The following is a 19,083-nucleotide window of genomic DNA, read 5'->3' on the forward strand; positions in this document are numbered from 1 at the left end:
AATAAGAAAGGACTGAAGAAGATGCAGGCGAACCAAGCCAAGAGCGTGAAATAGTCGCCCCCTGTGCCCCGCGCTGTACGAATAAAAACAAAATCTGTACAATCTGATCTGTGTCTTGTATAGAATCTGACCTGCAATTATAGCTAAAGGCTGCAGAGCATCGCGGCTGCACCCGCAGCTCACACCCCAGTGTGCAGGACCCCCCTGTGTGAATACAATATGGAATGGGTGCAGGAGCTTTAGGAAGCTATTGGAGGGCGTCTCTCCAAGGATTCTGGTGTAGTTGTGATTTTCAGATCCCCATTGTCAGGTGGGTGGAGCCTCTGTGGACGCTGTCTAGCTGGCGTATTGTGTACTTGAGCTATGCTAATCAGGCTTTCTAGGGTTGGTTGGTTCTGTCTGGCTCCACCCATTTATCATAGAATGGCTGAGAACACTGGGGACCCCCCCCCCTTCTATGTGGGGAGTTGGGGGGGGGGTGAGTGATTCTTTTATCCATGGATGATGATGGGTTCTACAACTTTTATACATTATAACAACTTCAGAAACATTGTCTCCTCCCTTCTAGTTTTCATGTAACGTGTATATATATATATATATATATATATATATATATATATCACACGGCAGATTTTGTTGTGGATTTTTCACCGTTTCCCTCGGTTCTGTGTCGTACTGGACCCATGTGACTTATTTTAAGCAGAATCCTCTAAAGATCTTGGGCTTCAGGCTTCATCCATTGCTGAAAATCGTCTTCAGTATCTGATGTAACTGACATCTACAGCAGAACCGGGGAGAACTACTGGACCCTGGTCGTGGCCGCTCTGAGGGTTCTGCTGCCGTGTGGGTCTCATCTTAGCCATAAAACATAGTTTTGGTCCACACGTAACCTGAGAATGGTCCCTCTGTCTCTTCCTGGGTGACGCGGTGGTTCTGGTCAGCGGCAGCACTGGACCTGTGTCAAGGTCCTTGCTTGGTTATTGTTTGCGTTACAAACAATAGTCTTGTCAAAGGGTGATAAATGTGAGATTTCGGAGGTGGGTGATGCCCATCCGCTCCGCTCCACTCCCCAAGCCCCCCCCGCCCCCCAACTGATCTGTCATTGTTGTGGGTCTCAAGTGAACAGGGTTGAACTGACTGCAATTCCAAGCACAGCCACTATACAGTGGTCAGCAGTGTCTTTAGCAGGAAGTGATCCCAAATCCTAGTCCACACACAGACATGTTGGGGGTTGTAGTCCCTCTCGGGCCTCGCTCTGGACATTACACAGGGCAGGTCTCTTGGCAGCGGCTCCTGTTTACCTCTGGTCAGTGTTGAGGTGGAGGTGCACACGAGCCTCGCAGGGGCCCCTCTCTGGGGGGGGGGTTGAGTCCTGTTATCTCTCGTGTAGCCGCACAGTCGTACTATCTCGTCATGGTGCCGGTCGTCTCCGTTCTGCTCCTCGTACTGTGTATCGCAGGACGTGGCTATGGCGCAGCGGTGAGTACAGAGTCCACGCAGGGGGAGAGCGGCTGCCGGGATGTGGAGCCTCCGTATACCTGATAAATATTATATATGAAGCACTAAATTGTGATACATCCTGCAGGGTAAAGCATGGAGGGTGGTGGCAGCACAAGGGCTTCCACGTGTATCTATCACCAGAGTCTGGATATCGGGTGCAGATCTGTTCAGTGGTCGGTAACAAAACTGCAGAGATCAATATTATAAACATGAGAACCTGTGATCCGGACGGAGCTTCCATGTATCCTCATCATTCTCTAAGATCTGCTCAGTCCAAGACTCTGCAGCTCACAGAGGGGGCAGGTTACACAGAAACCAAGGCTGCTGCAGGTAATGCTAAGGGACTAGCCCTAAGGGGGACATTAATCATAGGGGGTCTCAGGTTCGCCTATTTTTTGTTCTTTTTGGCTACTGATCTGTGATGGATCTGGTTCTGCCTTAGTAAATGCATTTTGGAATTGTCTCATGTCCCATTCATTTGTGCCAAATTTGGCGCAAATTGTTAGATCTCATTTGTGAGCAATAATGAAAGGAGACTGAGAGAATGTGACAGAAGGTTCAGGGCGTCATCTCTGCACCAAAACCTATCATTGTGATGTAACTGCAGGGACTAAATGTGACAGAGATGTAAAAAAAAAAAAAAAATTCTTGCTGAAATGAGTCTTTGCCTTTTTTATTATAATGTGCAGGAAATGGAGACTGATAATATTCTCCGATCTGTACAATAAGACAATAATCACTCCCAGAGATGATCCCATAGACAATGATAAAACTGCTCCGAAGTATTTTCCATGTTGCATAGAGGGAATTCTTCATTTGGGAACCTAAAATGTATGTTTTTAGTAATGAAAAGTGAAGTTTTTTGGAAGTGCAGCTGCTCGGAGGAGGGGCATTTTCTGCGCCTATTTTGTGCCTTTTTAGGAGCAAAATAGTGATAGATCCGGTGCAAACATCTGTATAGGAGGCTCTCACTATGTCAGATAAGGCGCAGGGACTCAGAACCACTAAGTGCCGAACTTTGCCGTGCGCCAGAAAAGGGCGCATAATTAACGAGATGCGCCAGATTTTTGCGCTAAAAGACGCTCAAAACAGTCTAACAGACTATGATTAATATCCCCCTAAGTGCTTTATGAGAGATAGATGGGAGAGCTATGCAGTAGAGGCCCCTCAGCCTTCTGTGTGCAGTGTATGGGAGACCTCCTAGCCGCCGGTCTCCAGCCCTGAGACCACTGAGAATGGGAGATAGAACCTGCAGGACACGAGTCATACAAATACTGGGTCACTCCTCATATACATGGACTGGACCTACATGGAATATCACGTTGAATACTTTGTTCTGCATAAGTTGAATGTGCTGACAATATCACAAAAATCAATGGATTTAAATTAACCCCCAAAATTAAAGTGGAAAAACACACTAAAGGCTGATCCAACTTTGATGTTATGTCCAAAACCAAGACAAAATGAGGCTCAGTAGTGTGTGTGGCCTCCACGTGCCTGTATGTCCTCCCTACAACACCTGGGCATGCTCCTGATGAGGTCAGTAGTGTGAATGGCCTCCATGTGCCTGTATGTCCTCTCTACAACACCTCGGCATGCTCCTGATGAGGTCAGTAGTGTGTGGCCTCCATGTGCCTGTATGTCCTCTCTACAACGCCTTGGCATGCTCCTGATGAGGTCAGTAGTGTGTGTGGCCTCCATGTGCCTGTATGACCTCCCTACAACACCTGGGCATGCTCCTGATGAGGTCAGTAGTGTGTGTGGCCTCCATGTGCCTGTATGACCTCCCTACAACACCTGGGCATGCTCCTGATGAGGCTCAGTATTGTGTGTGGCCTCCATGTGCCTGTATGACCTCCCTACAACACCTCGGCATGCTCCTGATGAGGCTCAGTAGTGTGTGTGGCCTCCATGTGCCTGTATGACCTTACTACAACACCTGGGCATGCTCCTGATGAGGCTCAGTATTGTGTGTGGCCTCCACGTGCCTGTATGACCTCCCTACAACACCTGGGCATGCTCCTGATGAGGCTCAGTATTGTGTGTGGCCTCCACGTGCCTGTATGACCTCTCTACTACACCTGGGCATGCTCCTGATGAGGATCAGTATTTTGTGTGGCCTCCATGTGCCTGTATGACCTCCCTACAACACCTGGGTATGCTCCTGATGAGGGCAGTAGTGTGTGAGACCTCCACATGCTTGTATGACTTCCCTACAACGCCTCGGCATGCTCCTGATGAGGGCAGTAGTGTGTATGGCCTCCATGTGCCTCTATGACCTCTCTACAACACCTGGGCATGCTCCTGATGAGGTCAGTAGTGTGTGTGTGGCCTCCATGTGCCTGTATGACCTCCCTACAACACCTGGGCATGCTCCTGATGAGGTCAGTAGTGTCTGTGGCCTCCATTTGCCTGTATGACCTCCCTACAAAACCTGGGCATGCTCCTGATGAGGCTCAGTAGTGTGTGAGACCTCCACATGCTTGTATGACTTCCCTACAACACCTTGGCATGCTGCTGATGAGGCTCATATTGTGTGTGGCCTCCACGTGTCTGTATGACCTCCCTACAACACCTGGGCATGCTCCTGATGAGGTCAGTTTTGTGTGTGGCCTCCACGTGTCTGTATGTCCTCTCTACAACACTTGGGCATGCTCCTGATGAGGCTCAGTATTGTGTGTGGCCTCCATGTGCCTGTATGACCTCCCTACAACACCTGGGCATGCTTCTGATGAGGCTCAGTATTGTGTGTGGCCTCCATGTGCCTGTATGACCTCCCTACAACACCTGGGCATACTACTGATGAGGCTCAGTAGTGTGTATGGCCTCCATTTGCCTGTATGTCCTCTTTACAACAGCTGGGCATGCTCCTGATGAGGCTCAGTATTGTGTGTGGCCACCAAATGCCTGTATGACCTCCCTATTACACCTGGGCATGCTTCTGATGAGGTCAGTATTGTGTGTGGCCTCCACGTGCCTGTATGACCTCTCTACAACACCTGGGCATGCTCCTGATGAGGCTCAGTATTGTGTGTGGCCACCAAATGCCTGTATGACCTCCCTATTACACCTGGGCATGCTTCTGATGAGGTCAGTATTGTGTGTGGCCACCAAATGCCTGTATGACCTCCCTACAACACCTGGGCATGCTTCTGATGAGGTCAGTATTGTGTGTGGCCTCCACGTGCCTGTATGACCTCTCTACAACACCTGGGCATGCTGCTGATGAGGTCAGTAGTGTGTGTGGCCTCCATGTGCCTGTATGACCTTACTACAACACCTGGGCATGCTCCTGATGGGGTCAGTAGTGTGTGTGGCCTCCACGTGCCTGTATGACCTCCCTACAACACCTGGGCATGCTCCTGTTGAGGTCAGTAGTGTGTGTCGTCTCCATATGCCTGTATGACCTCCCTACAACACCTGGGCATGCTCCAGATGAGGGCAGTAGTGTGTATGGCCTCTACGTGCCTCTATGACCTCCCTACAACACCTGGGCATGCTCCTGATGAGGCTCAGTATTGTGTGTGGCCTCCACGTGCCTGTATGACCTCCCTACAACACCTGGGCATGCTCCTGATGAGGTCAGTAGTGTGTGTGGCCTCCAAGTGCCTGTATGTCCTCTCTACAACACCTGGGCATGCTCGTGATGAGGGCAGTAGTGTGTGTGGCCTCCACGTGCCTGTATGACCTCCCTACAACACCTGGGCATGCTCCTGATGAGGTCAGTAGTGTGTGTGGCCTCCACGTGCCTGTATGACCTCCCTACAACACCTCGGCATGCTCCTGATGAGGTCAGCAGTGTGTATGGCCACCAAATGCCTGTATGACCTCCCTATTACACCTGGGCATGCTCCTGATGAGGCTCAGTATTGTGTGTGGCCACCAAATGCCTGTATGACCTCTCTACAACACCTGGGCATGCTCCTGATGAGGTAAGTAGTGTGTGTGGCCTCCAGGTGCCTGTATGACCTCGCTACAACACCTGGGCATGCTCCTGATGAGGTGAGTATTGTGTGTGGCCTCCACGTGCCTGTATGACCTCCCTACAACACCTGGGCATGCTCCTGATGAGGTCAGTAGTGTGTGTGGCCTCCATGTGCCTCTATGACCTTACAACAGCACCTGGCCATGCTACTCATGAGGTCAGTAGAGTGTGTGGTCTCCAGGTGCCTGTATGACCTCGCTACAACACCTCGGCATGCTCCTGATGAGGTCAGTATTGTGTGTGGCCTCCATGTGCCTCCATGACCTCTATATAACACCTGGGCATGCTGCTGATGAGGCTCAGTATTGTGTGTGGCCTCCACGTGTCTGTATGACCTCCCTACAACACCTGGGCATGCTCCTGATGAGGTCAGTAGTGTGTGTCGTCTCCATATGCCTGTATGACCTCCCTACAACACCTGGGCATGCTCCGGATGAGGGCAGTAGTGTGTATGGCCTCTACGTGCCTCTATGACCTCCCTACAACACCTGGGCATGCTCCTGATGAGGCTCAGTATTGTGTGTGGCCTCCACGTGCCTGTATGACCTCCCTACAACACCTGGGCATGCTCCTGATGAGGTCAGTAGTGTGTGTGGCCTCCAAGTGCCTGTATGTCCTCTCTACAACACCTGGGCATGCTCATGATGAGGGCAGTAGTGTGTGTGGCCTCCACGTGCCTGTATGACCTCCCTACAACACCTGGGCATGCTCCTGATGAGGTCAGTAGTGTGTGTGGCCTCCACGTGCCTGTATGACCTCCCTACAACACCTCGGCATGCTCCTGATGAGGTCAGCAGTGTGTGTGGCCACCAAATGCCTGTATGACCTCCCTATTACACCTGGGCATGCTCCTGATGAGGCTCAGTATTGTGTGTGGCCACCAAATGCCTGTATGACCTCTCTACAACACCTGGGCATGCTCCTGATGAGGCTCAGTATTGTGTGTGGCCACCAAATGCCTGTATGACCTCTCTACAACACCTGGGCATGTTCCTGATGAGGTAAGTAGTGTGTGTGGCCTCCAGGTGCCTGTATGACCTCGCTACAACACCTGGGCATGCTCCTGATGAGGTGAGTATTGTGTGTGGCCTCCACGTGCCTGTATGACCTCCCTACAACACCTGGGCATGCTCCTGATGAGGTCAGTAGTGTGTGTGGCCTCCATGTGCCTCTATGACCTTACAACAGCACCTGGCCATGCTACTCATGAGGTCAGTAGAGTGTGTGGTCTCCAGGTGCCTGTATGACCTCGCTACAACACCTCGGCATGCTCCTGATGAGGTCAGTATTGTGTGTGGCCTCCACGTGTCTGTATGACCTCCCTACAACACCTGGGCATGCTCCTGATGGGGTCAGTAGTGTGTGTGGCCTCCACGTGCCTGTATGACCTCCCTACAACACCTGGGCATGCTCCTGATGAGGTCAGTACTGTGTGTGGTCTCCACGTGCCTGTATGTACTCCCTACAACACCCCTGCATGCTCCTGATGAGGTCAGTATTGTGTGTCGCCTCCATATGCCTGTATGACCTCCCTACAACACCTCGGCATGCTCCTGATGAGGTCAGTAGTGTGTATGGCCTCCACGTGCCTATATGACCTCCCTCCAACGCCTCGGCATGCTCCTGATGAGGGCAGTAGCGTGTGTGGCCTCCATGTGCCTCTTTGACCTCCCTACAACACTTGGGCATGCTCCTGATGAGGGCAGTAGTGTGTATAGCCTCCACGTGCCTCTATGACCTCCCTACAGCACCTGGGCATTCTCCTGATGAGGTCAGTAGTGTGTGTGGCCTCCATGTGCCTCTATGACCTCCCTACAACACCTGGGCATGCTCCTGATGAGGCTCAGTATTGTGTATGGCCTCCACGTGCCTGTATGACCTCCCTACAACACCTGGGCATGCTCCTGATAAGGTCAGTAGTGTGTGTGGCCTCCACGTGCCTCTATGACCTTACTACAACACTTGGCCATGCTCCTCATGAGGTCAGTAGTGTGTGTGGCCTCCATGTGCCTCTATGACCTCCCTACAACACTTGGGCATGCTCCTGATGAGGCTCAGTAGTGTGTGTGGCCTCCATGTGTCTGTATGACCTCCCTACAACACTTGGGCATGCTACTGATGGGGTCAGTAGTGTGTGTGGTCTCCACGTGCCATCTAACTTCACCCATACACAGTATAATTCCCCCTTAGTGTCCCCTCTTATCTCCTCCTCATACTGTGGCTCCTCATGTCCTCCTAATATTGTGGCCTCTTCCCTTTATATTCTGGCCCCTCACCTCCCCCTCATATTGTGGCATCTCGTCTCCCCCTCATATTTTTGGACCTTCATCCATATTGTGGCCCCTCTCATCACCCCCTCATATTGTGGCCTCTCATCTCCTCCTCATATTGTGGCCTCATCTCCCCCTCATTTTGTGTCCTCTCATCTCCTCCTCATATTGTGTCCTCTCATCTCCTCCTCATATTGTGGCCTCTCATCTCCCCCTCATATTGTGGCCTCTCATCTCCCCCTCATATTGTGGCCTCTCATCTCCCCATCATATTGTGTCCTCTCATCTCCTCCTCATATTGTGGCCTCTCATCTCCCCCTCATATTGTGGCCTCTCATCTCCCCATCATATTGTGATCTCTCATCGCCCCCTCATATTGTGGCCTCTCATCTCCCCCTCATATTGTGGACCTTCCTCTCCCCCTCATATTGTGGCCACTCCTCTCCCCCTCATATTGTGGCCCCTTCTCTCCCCCTCATATTGTGGCCCCTCCTCTCCCCCTCATATTGTGGCCCCTTCTCTCCCCCTCATATTGTGGCCACTCCTCTCCCCCTCATATTGTGGCCCCTTCCTCTCCCCCTCATATGTGGCCTCTCATCTCTCCCTCATATTGTGGCCACTCCTCTGCCCCTCATATTGTGGCCCCTTCCTCTCCCCCTCATATTGTGGCCCCTCACCTCCCCCTCATATTGTGGCCTCTCACCTCCCCCTCATATTGTGGCCTCTCATCTCCTCCTCATATTGTGACCTCTCTCACCTCCCCCTCATATTGTGGCCCTTTCCTCTCCCCCTCATATTGTGGCCCCTCACCTCTCCCTCATATTGTGGCCTCTCATCTGTTCCTCATATTGTGTCCTCTCATCTCCTCCTCATATTGTGGCCTCTCATCTCCCCCTCATATTGTGGCCTCTCATCTCCTCCTCATATTGTGGCCTCTCATCTGCTCCTCATATTGTGTCCTCTCATTTCCCCCTCATATTGTGGCCTCTCATCTCCCCCTCATATTGTGGCCTCCCATCTCCCCCTCATATTGTGGCCTCTCATCTGCTCCTCATATTGTGTCCTCTCATCTCCCCCTCATATTGTGGCCTCTCATCTCCCCCTCATATTGTGGCCTCTCATCTCCCCCTCATATTGTGGCCTCTCATCTCCTCCTCATATTGTGGTCCCTCATCTCCTCCTCATATTGTGGCCTCTCATCTCCCCCTCATATTGTGACCCCTCCTCTCCCCCTCATATTTTAACCCCTCCATCGTGTTTCCTCATTCTCTCAGTCAAAGGTTCCGCTATTAATGTATCAGACCTTGATACTTTTTTACAAAACTTGTGAACCAATAAACAGAATCACATCCAGGGGGGGGGGGGGGGGAGGGGTATTAACCAGAAGTGATTATACACGTCTGGTGCCAGGACTCACATCTGACCCCCAGGCTCCGCCCCCCCCCCCCTCTGTGCTATATACGTCTCTGAGGATTATAATGTTATAACGTTACAGGTGCAGCCGCCGCTGCTCATCCACAATATGGACGTCGACTGTAAAGTCACATCGCGTTTCGCTCGCACCTCGATAGAAGCCAAAATCGAGAACCGTCTGAACTCGTCCCATGAAGCCGTGTTTGACGTGGAACTTCCTAAAACCGCATTTATTACCAACTTCAGCATGTGAGTCCTTGTCCGGGACAGTCCTGGGTCCTGAATACAATAATATATATAATAATGAGGGGGGGGGGGGGATAACACAACCCATCATTGTCTCCCCATTACACATGTATCCGTGTGTCTCCTGATTCATTGGGGTCAGAGGTCGCCCCGGATCCTAATCACTAATGTACATTTCCCTCTCCGTCCATCACTAAGGACCATTGATGGCGTCACCACTGTCGGTGCAGTGAAGAAGAAGGATGAAGCGGATCAGGAGTACGGACGAGCCGCGGCCAAGGGCCAAAACGCCGGACTGGTCCAGTATGATCCCCCGACTGTATAATCAGCTATGTCCCCCCCATCCTCTATATGTCCCCCACCCCGTCCTCTATATGTCCCCCCCATCCTCTATATGTCCCCCACCCCGTCCTCTATATGTCCCCCACCCCGTCCTCTATATGTCCCCCCCGTCCTCTATATGTCCCCCACCCCGTCCTCTATATGTCCCCCACCCCGTCCTCTATATGTCCCCCACCCGTCCTCTATATGTCCCCCACCCCGTCCTCTATATGTCCCCCACCCGTCCTTTATATGTCCCCCACCCGTCCTCTATATGTCCCCCACCCCGTCCTCTATATGTCCCCCACCCGTCCTTTATATGTCCCCCACCCCGTCCTCTATATGTCCCCCACCCGTCCTCTATATGTCCCCCACCCCGTCCTCTATATGTCCCCCACCCGTCCTCTATATGTCCCCCACCCCGTCCTCTATATGTCCCTCACCCGTCTTCTATATGTCCCCACCCCGTCCTCTATATGTCCCCCACCCCGTTCTCTATATGTCCCCCACCCCGTCCTCTATATGTCCCCCACCCTGTCCTCTATATGTCCCCACCCCGTCCTCTATATGTCCCCCACCCCGTTCTCTATATGTCCCCCACCCCGTCCTCTATATGTCCCCCACCCTGTCCTCTATATGTCCCCACCCCGTCCTCTATATGTCCCCCACCCTGTCCTCTATATGTCCCCACCCTGTCCTCTATATGTCCCCCACCCTGTCCTCTATATGTCCCCCACCCCGTCCTCTATATGTCCCCCACCCCGTCCTCTATATGTCCCCCACCCTGTCCTCTATATGTCCCCACCCTGTCCTCTATATGCCATGCATCTCCTTTACGTCCCCTTACCCTGATCTGTATTTGCCTCATAGTCTTCTATACATCCTGTGTGTGTGACTGTACCCCAACTTCCAAGTCCTGACCCATAGGACAAGTGTTATGTGCAGACCCCTGTATCTGTGATCCCTGTACCTGTGTGACCCCCTGTACCTGTGTGACCCCCTGTATCTGTGTGACCCCCTGTACCTGTGTGACCCCCTGTATCTGTGTGACCCCCTGTATCTGTGTGACCCCCTGTATCTGTGTGACCCCTGTATCTATGTGACCCCTGTATCTGTGTGACCCCTGTATCTGTGTGACCCCTGTATCTGTGTGACCCCCTGTATCTGTGTGACCCCTGTATCTGTGTGACCCCTGTATCTGTGTGACCCCCTGTATCTGTGTGACCCCTGTATCTATGTGACCCCTGTATCTGTGTGACCCCTGTATCTATGTGACCCCTGTATCTATGTGACCCCCTGTATCTGTGTGACCCCCTGTATCTGTGTGACCCCCTGTATCTGTGTGACCCCTGTATCTATGTGACCCCCTGTATCTGTGTGACCCCCTGTATCTGTGTGGCCCCTGTATCTGTGTGACCCCCTGTATCTGTGTGACCCCTGTATCTGTGTGACCCCCTGTGTCTGTGTGACCCCCTGTATCTCTGTGACCCCTGTATCTATGTGACCCCCTGTGTCTGTGTGACCCCCTGTATCTGTGTGACCCCCTGTGTCTGTGTGACCCCCTGTATCTCTGTGACCCCTGTATCTATGTGACCCCTGTATCTGTGTGACCCCTGTGTCTGTGACCCTTGTATCTGTGTGACCCCCTGTATCTGTGTGACCCCTGTATCTGTGTGACCCCCTGTATCTGTGTGACCCCCTGTACCTGTGTGACCCCCTGTATCTGTGTGACCCCCTGTGTCTGTGTGACCCCCTGTATCTCTGTGACCCCTGTATCTATGTGACCCCCTGTGTCTGTGTGACCCCCTGTATCTGTGTGACCCCCTGTGTCTGTGTGACCCCCTGTATCTCTGTGACCCCTGTATCTATGTGACCCCTGTATCTGTGTGACCCCTGTGTCTGTGACCCTTGTATCTGTGTGACCCCCTGTATCTGTGTGACCCTTGTATCTGTGTGACCCCTGTATCTGTGTGACCCCCTGTATCTGTGTGACCCCGGGGCCGGGTGACCCCTGTATCTGTGTGACCCCCTGTATCTGTGTGACCCCTGTATCTGTGTGACCCCTGTATCTGTGTGACCCCCTGTGTCTGTGTGACCCCCTGTATCTGTGTGATCCCCTGTATCTGTGTGACCCCCTGTACCTGTGTGACCCCCTGTATCTATGTGATCCCCTGTATCTGTGTGACCCCCTGTATCTGTGTGACCCCTGTATCTGTGTGACCCCCTGTATCTGTGTGACCCCTGTATCTGTGTGACCCCCTGTATCTGTGTGACCCCCTGTATCTGTGTGACCCCCTGTATCTGTGTGACCCCTGTATCTGTGTGACCCCTGTATCTGTGTGACCCCCTGTATCTGTGTGACCCCTGTATCTGTGTGACCCCCTGTATCTGTGTGACCCCCTGTATCTGTGTGACCCCTGTATCTGTGTGACCCCCTGTATCTATGTGACCCCCTGTGTCTGTGTGACCCCCTGTATCTGTGTGACCCCCTGTGTCTGTGTGACCCCCTGTATCTCTGTGACCCCTGTATCTATGTGACCCCTGTATCTGTGTGACCCCTGTGTCTGTGACCCTTGTATCTGTGTGACCCCCTGTATCTGTGTGACCCTTGTATCTGTGTGACCCCTGTATCTGTGTGACCCCCTGTATCTGTGTGACCCCGGGGCCGGGTGACCCCTGTATCTGTGTGACCCCCTGTATCTGTGTGACCCCTGTATCTGTGTGACCCCCTGTATCTATGTGACCCCTGTATCTGTGTGACCCCTGTATCTGTGTGACCCCTGTATCTGTGTGACCCCCTGTGTCTGTGTGACCCCCTGTATCTGTGTGATCCCCTGTATCTGTGTGACCCCCTGTACCTGTGTGACCCCCTGTATCTATGTGATCCCCTGTATCTGTGTGACCCCCTGTATCTGTGTGACCCCTGTATCTGTGTGACCCCCTGTATCTGTGTGACCCCTGTATCTGTGTGACCCCCTGTATCTGTGTGACCCCCTGTATCTGTGTGACCCCCTGTATCTGTGTGACCCCTGTATCTGTGTGACCCCTGTATCTGTGTGACCCCCTGTATCTGTGTGACCCCTGTATCTGTGTGACCCCCTGTATCTGTGTGACCCCCTGTATCTGTGTGACCCCTGTATCTGTGTGACCCCCTGTATCTGTGTGACCCCGGGGCCGGGTGACCCCCTGTATCTGTGTGACCCCTGTGTCTGTGTGACCCCCTGTGTCTGTGTGATCCCCTGTATCTGTGTGACCCCCTGTATCTGTGTGACCCCTGTACCTGTGTGACCCCCTGTATCTGTGTGACCCCTGTATCTGTGTGACCCCCTGTATCTGTGTGACCCCCTGTATCTGTGTGACCCCCTGTATCTGTGTGACCCCTGTATCTATGTGACCCCTGTATCTGTGTGACCCCCTGTATCTATGTGACCCCCTGTATCTGTGTGACCCCCTGTATCTGTGTGACCCCTGTATCTATGTGACCCCTGTATCTGTGTGACCCCCTGTATCTGTGTGACCCCTGTATCTGTGTGACCCCCTGTATCTGTGTGACCCCCTGTATCTGTGTGACCCCTGTACCTGTGTGACCCCCTGTATCTGTGTGACCCCTGTATCTGTGTGACCCCCTGTATCTGTGTGACCCCCTGTATCTATGTGACCCCCTGTATCTGTGTAACCCCCTGTACCTGTGTGACCCCCTGTATCTGTGTGACCCCCTGTATCTGTGTGACCCCTGTATCTGTGTGACCCCCTGTATCTATGTGACCCCCTGTATCTGTGTGACCCCCTGTACCTGTGTGACCCCCTGTATCTGTGTGACCCCCTGTATCTGTGTGACCCCTGTATCTATGTGACCCCTGTATCTGTGTGACCCCCTGTATCTGTGTGACCCCCTGTATCTGTGTGACCCCTGTATCTATGTGACCCCTGTATCTGTGTGACCCCTGTATCTATGTGACCCCTGTATCTGTGTGACCCCCTGTATCTGTGTGACCCCTGTATCTATGTGACCCCTGTATCTGTGTGACCCCCTGTATCTGTGTGACCCCTGTATCTATGTGACCCCTGTATCTATGTGACCCCTGTATCTATGTGACCCCTGTATCTGTGTGACCCCCTGTATCTGTGTGACCCCTGTATCTGTGTGACCCCCTGTATCTGTGTGACCCCTGTATCTATGTGACCCCTGTATCTATGTGACCCCTGTATCTATGTGACCCCTGTATCTGTGTGACCCCCTGTACCTGTGTGACCCCCTGTATCTGTGTGATCCTTGTATCTGTGTGACCCCCTGTGTCTGTGTGACCCCCTGTGTCTGTGTGACCCCTGTATCTGTGTGATCCCCTGTGTCTGTGTGACCCCTGTATCTGTGTGATCCCCTGTATCTGTGTGATCCCTGTATCTGTGTGACCCCTGTATCTGTGTGACCCCTGTATCTGTGTGATGCGACCCTGAGATTCATCTCTATGTAGATCGATTGGACGGAAAATGGAGAATTTTCGGATCTCGGTGAACGTTGGGGCGCGGGTCGTGGCCGTATTCAAACTGACGTATGAGGAATTGCTGAAGAGACAGCAGGGGGCGTACCAGCTAGAGCTGAAGGTGAAACCCAAGCAACTGGTGCAGAACTTCCAGGTCCGAACAGAACATCATTGGTTTATTGTCCTGAAATACTCTGTGCTGCGGGGGGCCCAGCTCTGCTAATATGTGCCCCTCAATCTGCGACCTCCCCCAATCCCCTCCTGAAATACTCTGTGCTGCGGGGGGCCCAGCTCTGCTAATATGTGCCCCTCAATCTGCGACCTCCCCCAATCCCCTCCTGAAATACTCTGTGCTGCTGGAGACCCTTCTCCTTTCCCTGTATACCCTCGGCTCACTGTCCGCTTAAACCCTCTGCGCTGCTGACCCTGCCCCCTCCTTTCTCTGCAGATAACAGTAGATATACTGGAGCCGCAGGGAATCCGCTTTGTGAACGCGTTTGGAGGTTTCTTGACCAATGAGCTGCTGGATGTGGTTCAGATCGACCACCAGGGACACGAGGTAACTGCTTGTAGTCCGGGGGTCCGGCGCCCACCAGGGGCTGCGCTCTTAATGGTTTTTATATTTCAGGCTCATGTTCTGTTCAGACCGACCCTGGAGCAGCAGCGGAAATGTCCGGCGTGTACCGAGACCCTTCTGGACGGAGACTTTGTGGTCAAATACGATGTCAACCGGGAGACGTCTGCCGGCAGCCTCCAGGTGGGTGAAAGGACAGACCCTAAAATACCTACAAACCTTCTACAAGTCACCAGCAGATTCCCCTCGGCAGCCTCGGTCTCTGACTGTCAGTTGTCTCGGAGCTGGAGACCGGCTGCCATGATGTCTCCCATACACTGCACACAGCAAGCAGAGGGGGATCTGCCCCATCACTCAGGGGCATCAGGGGCATCACACAGGATATCGGCCCCTTTACATTTTTCATTCTTTGTTTCATTGCAGCCGATTGGTTCTTATTTTTGCTCATTAATGTACATCCCCCATCACGACAGAAATGTAGATATTTTTGCTCATTTATTAAACACGTAAAACTGAAATATCCCAGGAGATAGAAGCTTTCTCTTTACTGCAGCAGCCTCTGTCTATCCCTCTGCATCAGCAGGATCATATAGAACATTATAGAGCAGTACTGCCATGCACTGATGGTAATAAAGCACCTGGGGTGATATAGAAGCTTCCCATTATCTCCAGCAGTCTCTGTCTGTCCCTGTATATCTCCTCTATCACTCAGAGGCATCAGCAGGATCATATAGAACATTATAGAGCAGTACTGCCATGCACTGATGGTAATAAAGCACCTGGGGTGATATAGAAGCTTCCCATTATCTCCAGCAGTCTCTGTCTGTCCCTGTATATCTCCTCTATCACTCAGAGGCATCAGCAGGATCACATAGAACATTATAGAGCAGTACTGCCATGTCCTGATGGTAATAAAGCACCTGGGGTGAGATAGAAACTTCCTATGATCTCCAGCAACCTCTGTATGTAACTGTATATCTCCTCTATCACTCAGAAGGATCAGCAGGATCACATAGAACATTATAGAGCAGTGCTGTCATGTTCTGATGTGAATAAAGCACCTGGAGTGATATAGAAGCTTCCTATTATCTGCAGCAGTCTCTGTCTGTCCCTGTATATTTCCTCTATCACTCAGAGGCATCAGCAGGATCATATAGAACATTATAGAGCAGTGCTGTCATGTACTGATGTAAATAAAGCACTTGGGGTGATATAGAAGCTTCCTATTATCTGCAGCAGCCTCTGTCTGTCCCTGTATATCTCATCTATCACTCAGAAGCATCAGCAGGATCACATAGAACATTATAGAGCAGTGCTGTCATGTACTGATGGTAATAAAGCACCTGGGGTGAGATAGAAGCTTCCTATTATCTCCAGCAGCCTCTGTCTGTCCCTGTATATCTCCTCTATCACTCAGAAGCACCAGCAGGATCACATAGAACATTATAGAGCAGTGCTGTCATGTATTGATGTGAATAAAGCACCTGGGGTGAGATAGAAGCTTCCTATTATCTCCAGCAGCCTCTGCCTGTGTCCCTCCTCTATCTCTGAGCTCCTCCCTCTCCATAGACTCCTGTACAGGACATCACTCGGCCTCTTCCTTCCTTCATCCGCAGATCGTCAATGGTTATTTTGTCCATTACTTTGCTCCCGGCTTCCTACAACGAGTCCCCAAGAACGTGGTGTTTGTCATCGACTGCAGCGGCTCCATGGCAGGACACAAGATCCGACAGGTGAGTGCTCCGGAGCTGCACTCACTATTCTGCATTCTGGGATATTAACCCCTTGTGCTTGGAGCGCAGACGTACGAGGCCTTCATGAAGATTCTGTCGGATTTGCCGGAGGAAGATCGTTTTGGAATCCTGAAGTTCAGCGATCACATTGTGAAGTGGAAGGAGGCTCTCGTGATGGCCACGCCCGACATGATCCAGAGCGCCAAGGAATTCGTCAGCAAAATCACCGCTCAGGGAGGTGCGTTACATTGCAGTGTGGGGGGTCCTCACACTGCTGTGCCCTGTGTATGTTGTTAGTGGCAGCAGGGCTGTGAAATATGGATTTATATTCCAGGATTGTAGCTTCTCCAGGTGCTTTGGGGATGTGTCCTCACACTGCTGTGCTCTGTGCTGCCACTTTGCGTATGATGTTTGTAGCAGCAGGACTGTGAAATATGGATTTATATTCCAGGCTTGTAGCTTCTCCAGGTGCTTTGGGGATGTGTCCTCACACTGCTGTGCTCTGTGTTGCCACTTTGTGTGTGTTGTTAGTAGCAGCAGGACTGTGAAATATGGATTTATATTCCAGGCTTGTAGCTTCTCTAGGTGCTTTGGGGATGTGTCCTCACACTGCTGTGCTCTGTGCTGCCACGTTGTGTATGTTGTTAGTGGCAGCAGGACTGTGAAATATGGATTTATATTCCAGGGTTGTAGCTTCTCCAGGTGGTCTGCAGGTGTGTCCTCACACTGCTGTGTAATCTGCGTTGAACTTACCCATGGCTCCTTCATTCTTTTCTGAATGTCTGCTGTAGTGTTTAACCAGAAGCAGCTATAGCTTTTACTAAGATCAGAAGGGAGCTCAGTGCAGGGATCTGGAAGCACAGCAGTGTGAGGACCAAGGTGAGTGGAGAGTGGATGCACATCAGGACGAGTCACATCGCACATCAGGACGAGTCACATCGCACATCAGGACGAGTCACATCGCACATCAGGGAGAGTCACATCGCACATCAGGACGAGTCACATCGCACATCAGGACGAGTCACATCGCACATCAGGACGAGTCACATCGCACATCAGGACGAGTCACATCGCACATCAGGACGAGTCACATCGCACATCAGGACGAGTCACATCGCACATCAGGACGAGTCACATCGCACGTCAGGACGAGTCACATCGCACGTCAGGACGAGTCACATCGCACGTCAGGACGAGTCACATCGCACGTCAGGACGAGTCACATCGCGCGTCAGGACGAGTCACATCGCGCGTCAGGACGAGTCACATCGCGCGTCAGGACGAGTCACATCGCGCGTCAGGACGAGTCACATCACGCATCAGGACGAGTCACATCGCGCGTCAGGACGAGTCACATCGCGCGTCAGGACGAGTCACATCGCGCGTCAGGACGAGTCACATCGCACGTCAGGACGAGTCACATCGCACATTAGGACGAGTTACATCGCACATCAGGACGAGTCACATCGCACATCAGGACGAGTCACATCGCACATCAGGACGAGTCACATCGCACATCAGGACGAGTCACAACGTCTTATGTCTCCACTCTAGGAACTGATATAAACTCCGCTTTACTCTCCGCCATGAAGATGCTGAAAGATGGACGCGAAGCAGAAATCTCACAGGACGTCAGGACCTCGGCCGTCATCTTCCTCTCTGATGGCGACGCAACATTTGGTACGTGGAGGCGGGGTCACTGGGGGGCGTGTTCTGTGTGATGCGGTGATCCAGGGGATTTCTGTATTTTAGTCTTTCTCTCTTTATTTACTTGACCTTTTTCTCCTTTGAAGGTGAGACAGACAGTGACCTGATAATGAAGAATGTGAGGGAAGCGGCTGATGGCTCCGTGACCTTGTACAGTTTGGGATTTGGCGCTGATCTTGATTACAGCTTCTTGGAAAAAATGTCTTTGGAAAATGGCGGCCTGGCAAGAAGAATTTATCTGGATTCTGACTCTGCCTTACAGCTACAGGTGACTGCAAACTGTGTGTGACCAATAATGGGGCTCAGTGTCCAGATACATTGTATATATGTGAGCAGATAATAATGGCGCTCAGTGTCCAGATACATTGTATATATGTGAGCAGATAATAATGGGGCTCAGTGTCCAGATACATTGTATCATGCTGTGGATGATATAGACAACACCACCAGCACTGTCTTTGTACACTTGATAAAGGGGTACTGTAACCTCGAAACGCGTTGTGTTTTAAGATCCTTAATAAACCGAATTGTATATTACACTCTGAGTGCGCCATCTGGTTGAATTACAAACATAACCCCACTATCCAGGTACATTGTATATATGTGAGCAGATAATAATGGTGCTCAGTGTCCAGATACATTGTATATATGTGAGCAGATAATAATGGTGCTCAGTGTCCAGATACATTGTATATATGTGAGCAGATAATAATGGCGCTCAGTGTCTAGATACATTGTATATATATGAGCAGATAATAATGGTGCTCAGTGTCCAGATACATTGTATATATGTGAGCAGATAATAATGGTGCTCAGTGTCCAGATACATTGTATATATGTGAGCAGATAATAA

General features: G+C 51.6%; 1 protein-coding gene across 1 annotated transcript in view; it reads left to right on the plus strand.

Moving 5' to 3' along the window:
• The first annotated feature begins 1,328 nt into the window (after window positions 1–1,328).
• The window catches only part of LOC140104007 (inter-alpha-trypsin inhibitor heavy chain H3-like), a 43,959-nt gene continuing 26,204 nt past the window's right edge, over window positions 1,329–19,083 (plus strand). Inside the window, exons 1-10 of the mRNA XM_072127332.1 lie at window positions 1,329–1,479; window positions 9,251–9,417; window positions 9,613–9,717; window positions 14,208–14,370; window positions 14,665–14,775; window positions 14,845–14,973; window positions 16,407–16,523; window positions 16,593–16,761; window positions 18,078–18,203; window positions 18,317–18,498. Coding sequence (XP_071983433.1) covers window positions 1,414–1,479; window positions 9,251–9,417; window positions 9,613–9,717; window positions 14,208–14,370; window positions 14,665–14,775; window positions 14,845–14,973; window positions 16,407–16,523; window positions 16,593–16,761; window positions 18,078–18,203; window positions 18,317–18,498 — 1,335 coding nt within the window. The 5' untranslated portion in view covers window positions 1,329–1,413. The remainder of the gene's footprint in view (window positions 1,480–9,250; window positions 9,418–9,612; window positions 9,718–14,207; window positions 14,371–14,664; window positions 14,776–14,844; window positions 14,974–16,406; window positions 16,524–16,592; window positions 16,762–18,077; window positions 18,204–18,316; window positions 18,499–19,083) is intronic.

This window comes from Engystomops pustulosus, chromosome 10, assembly GCF_040894005.1.
Source record: "Engystomops pustulosus chromosome 10, aEngPut4.maternal, whole genome shotgun sequence".
NCBI lineage: Eukaryota > Metazoa > Chordata > Amphibia > Anura > Leptodactylidae > Engystomops > Engystomops pustulosus.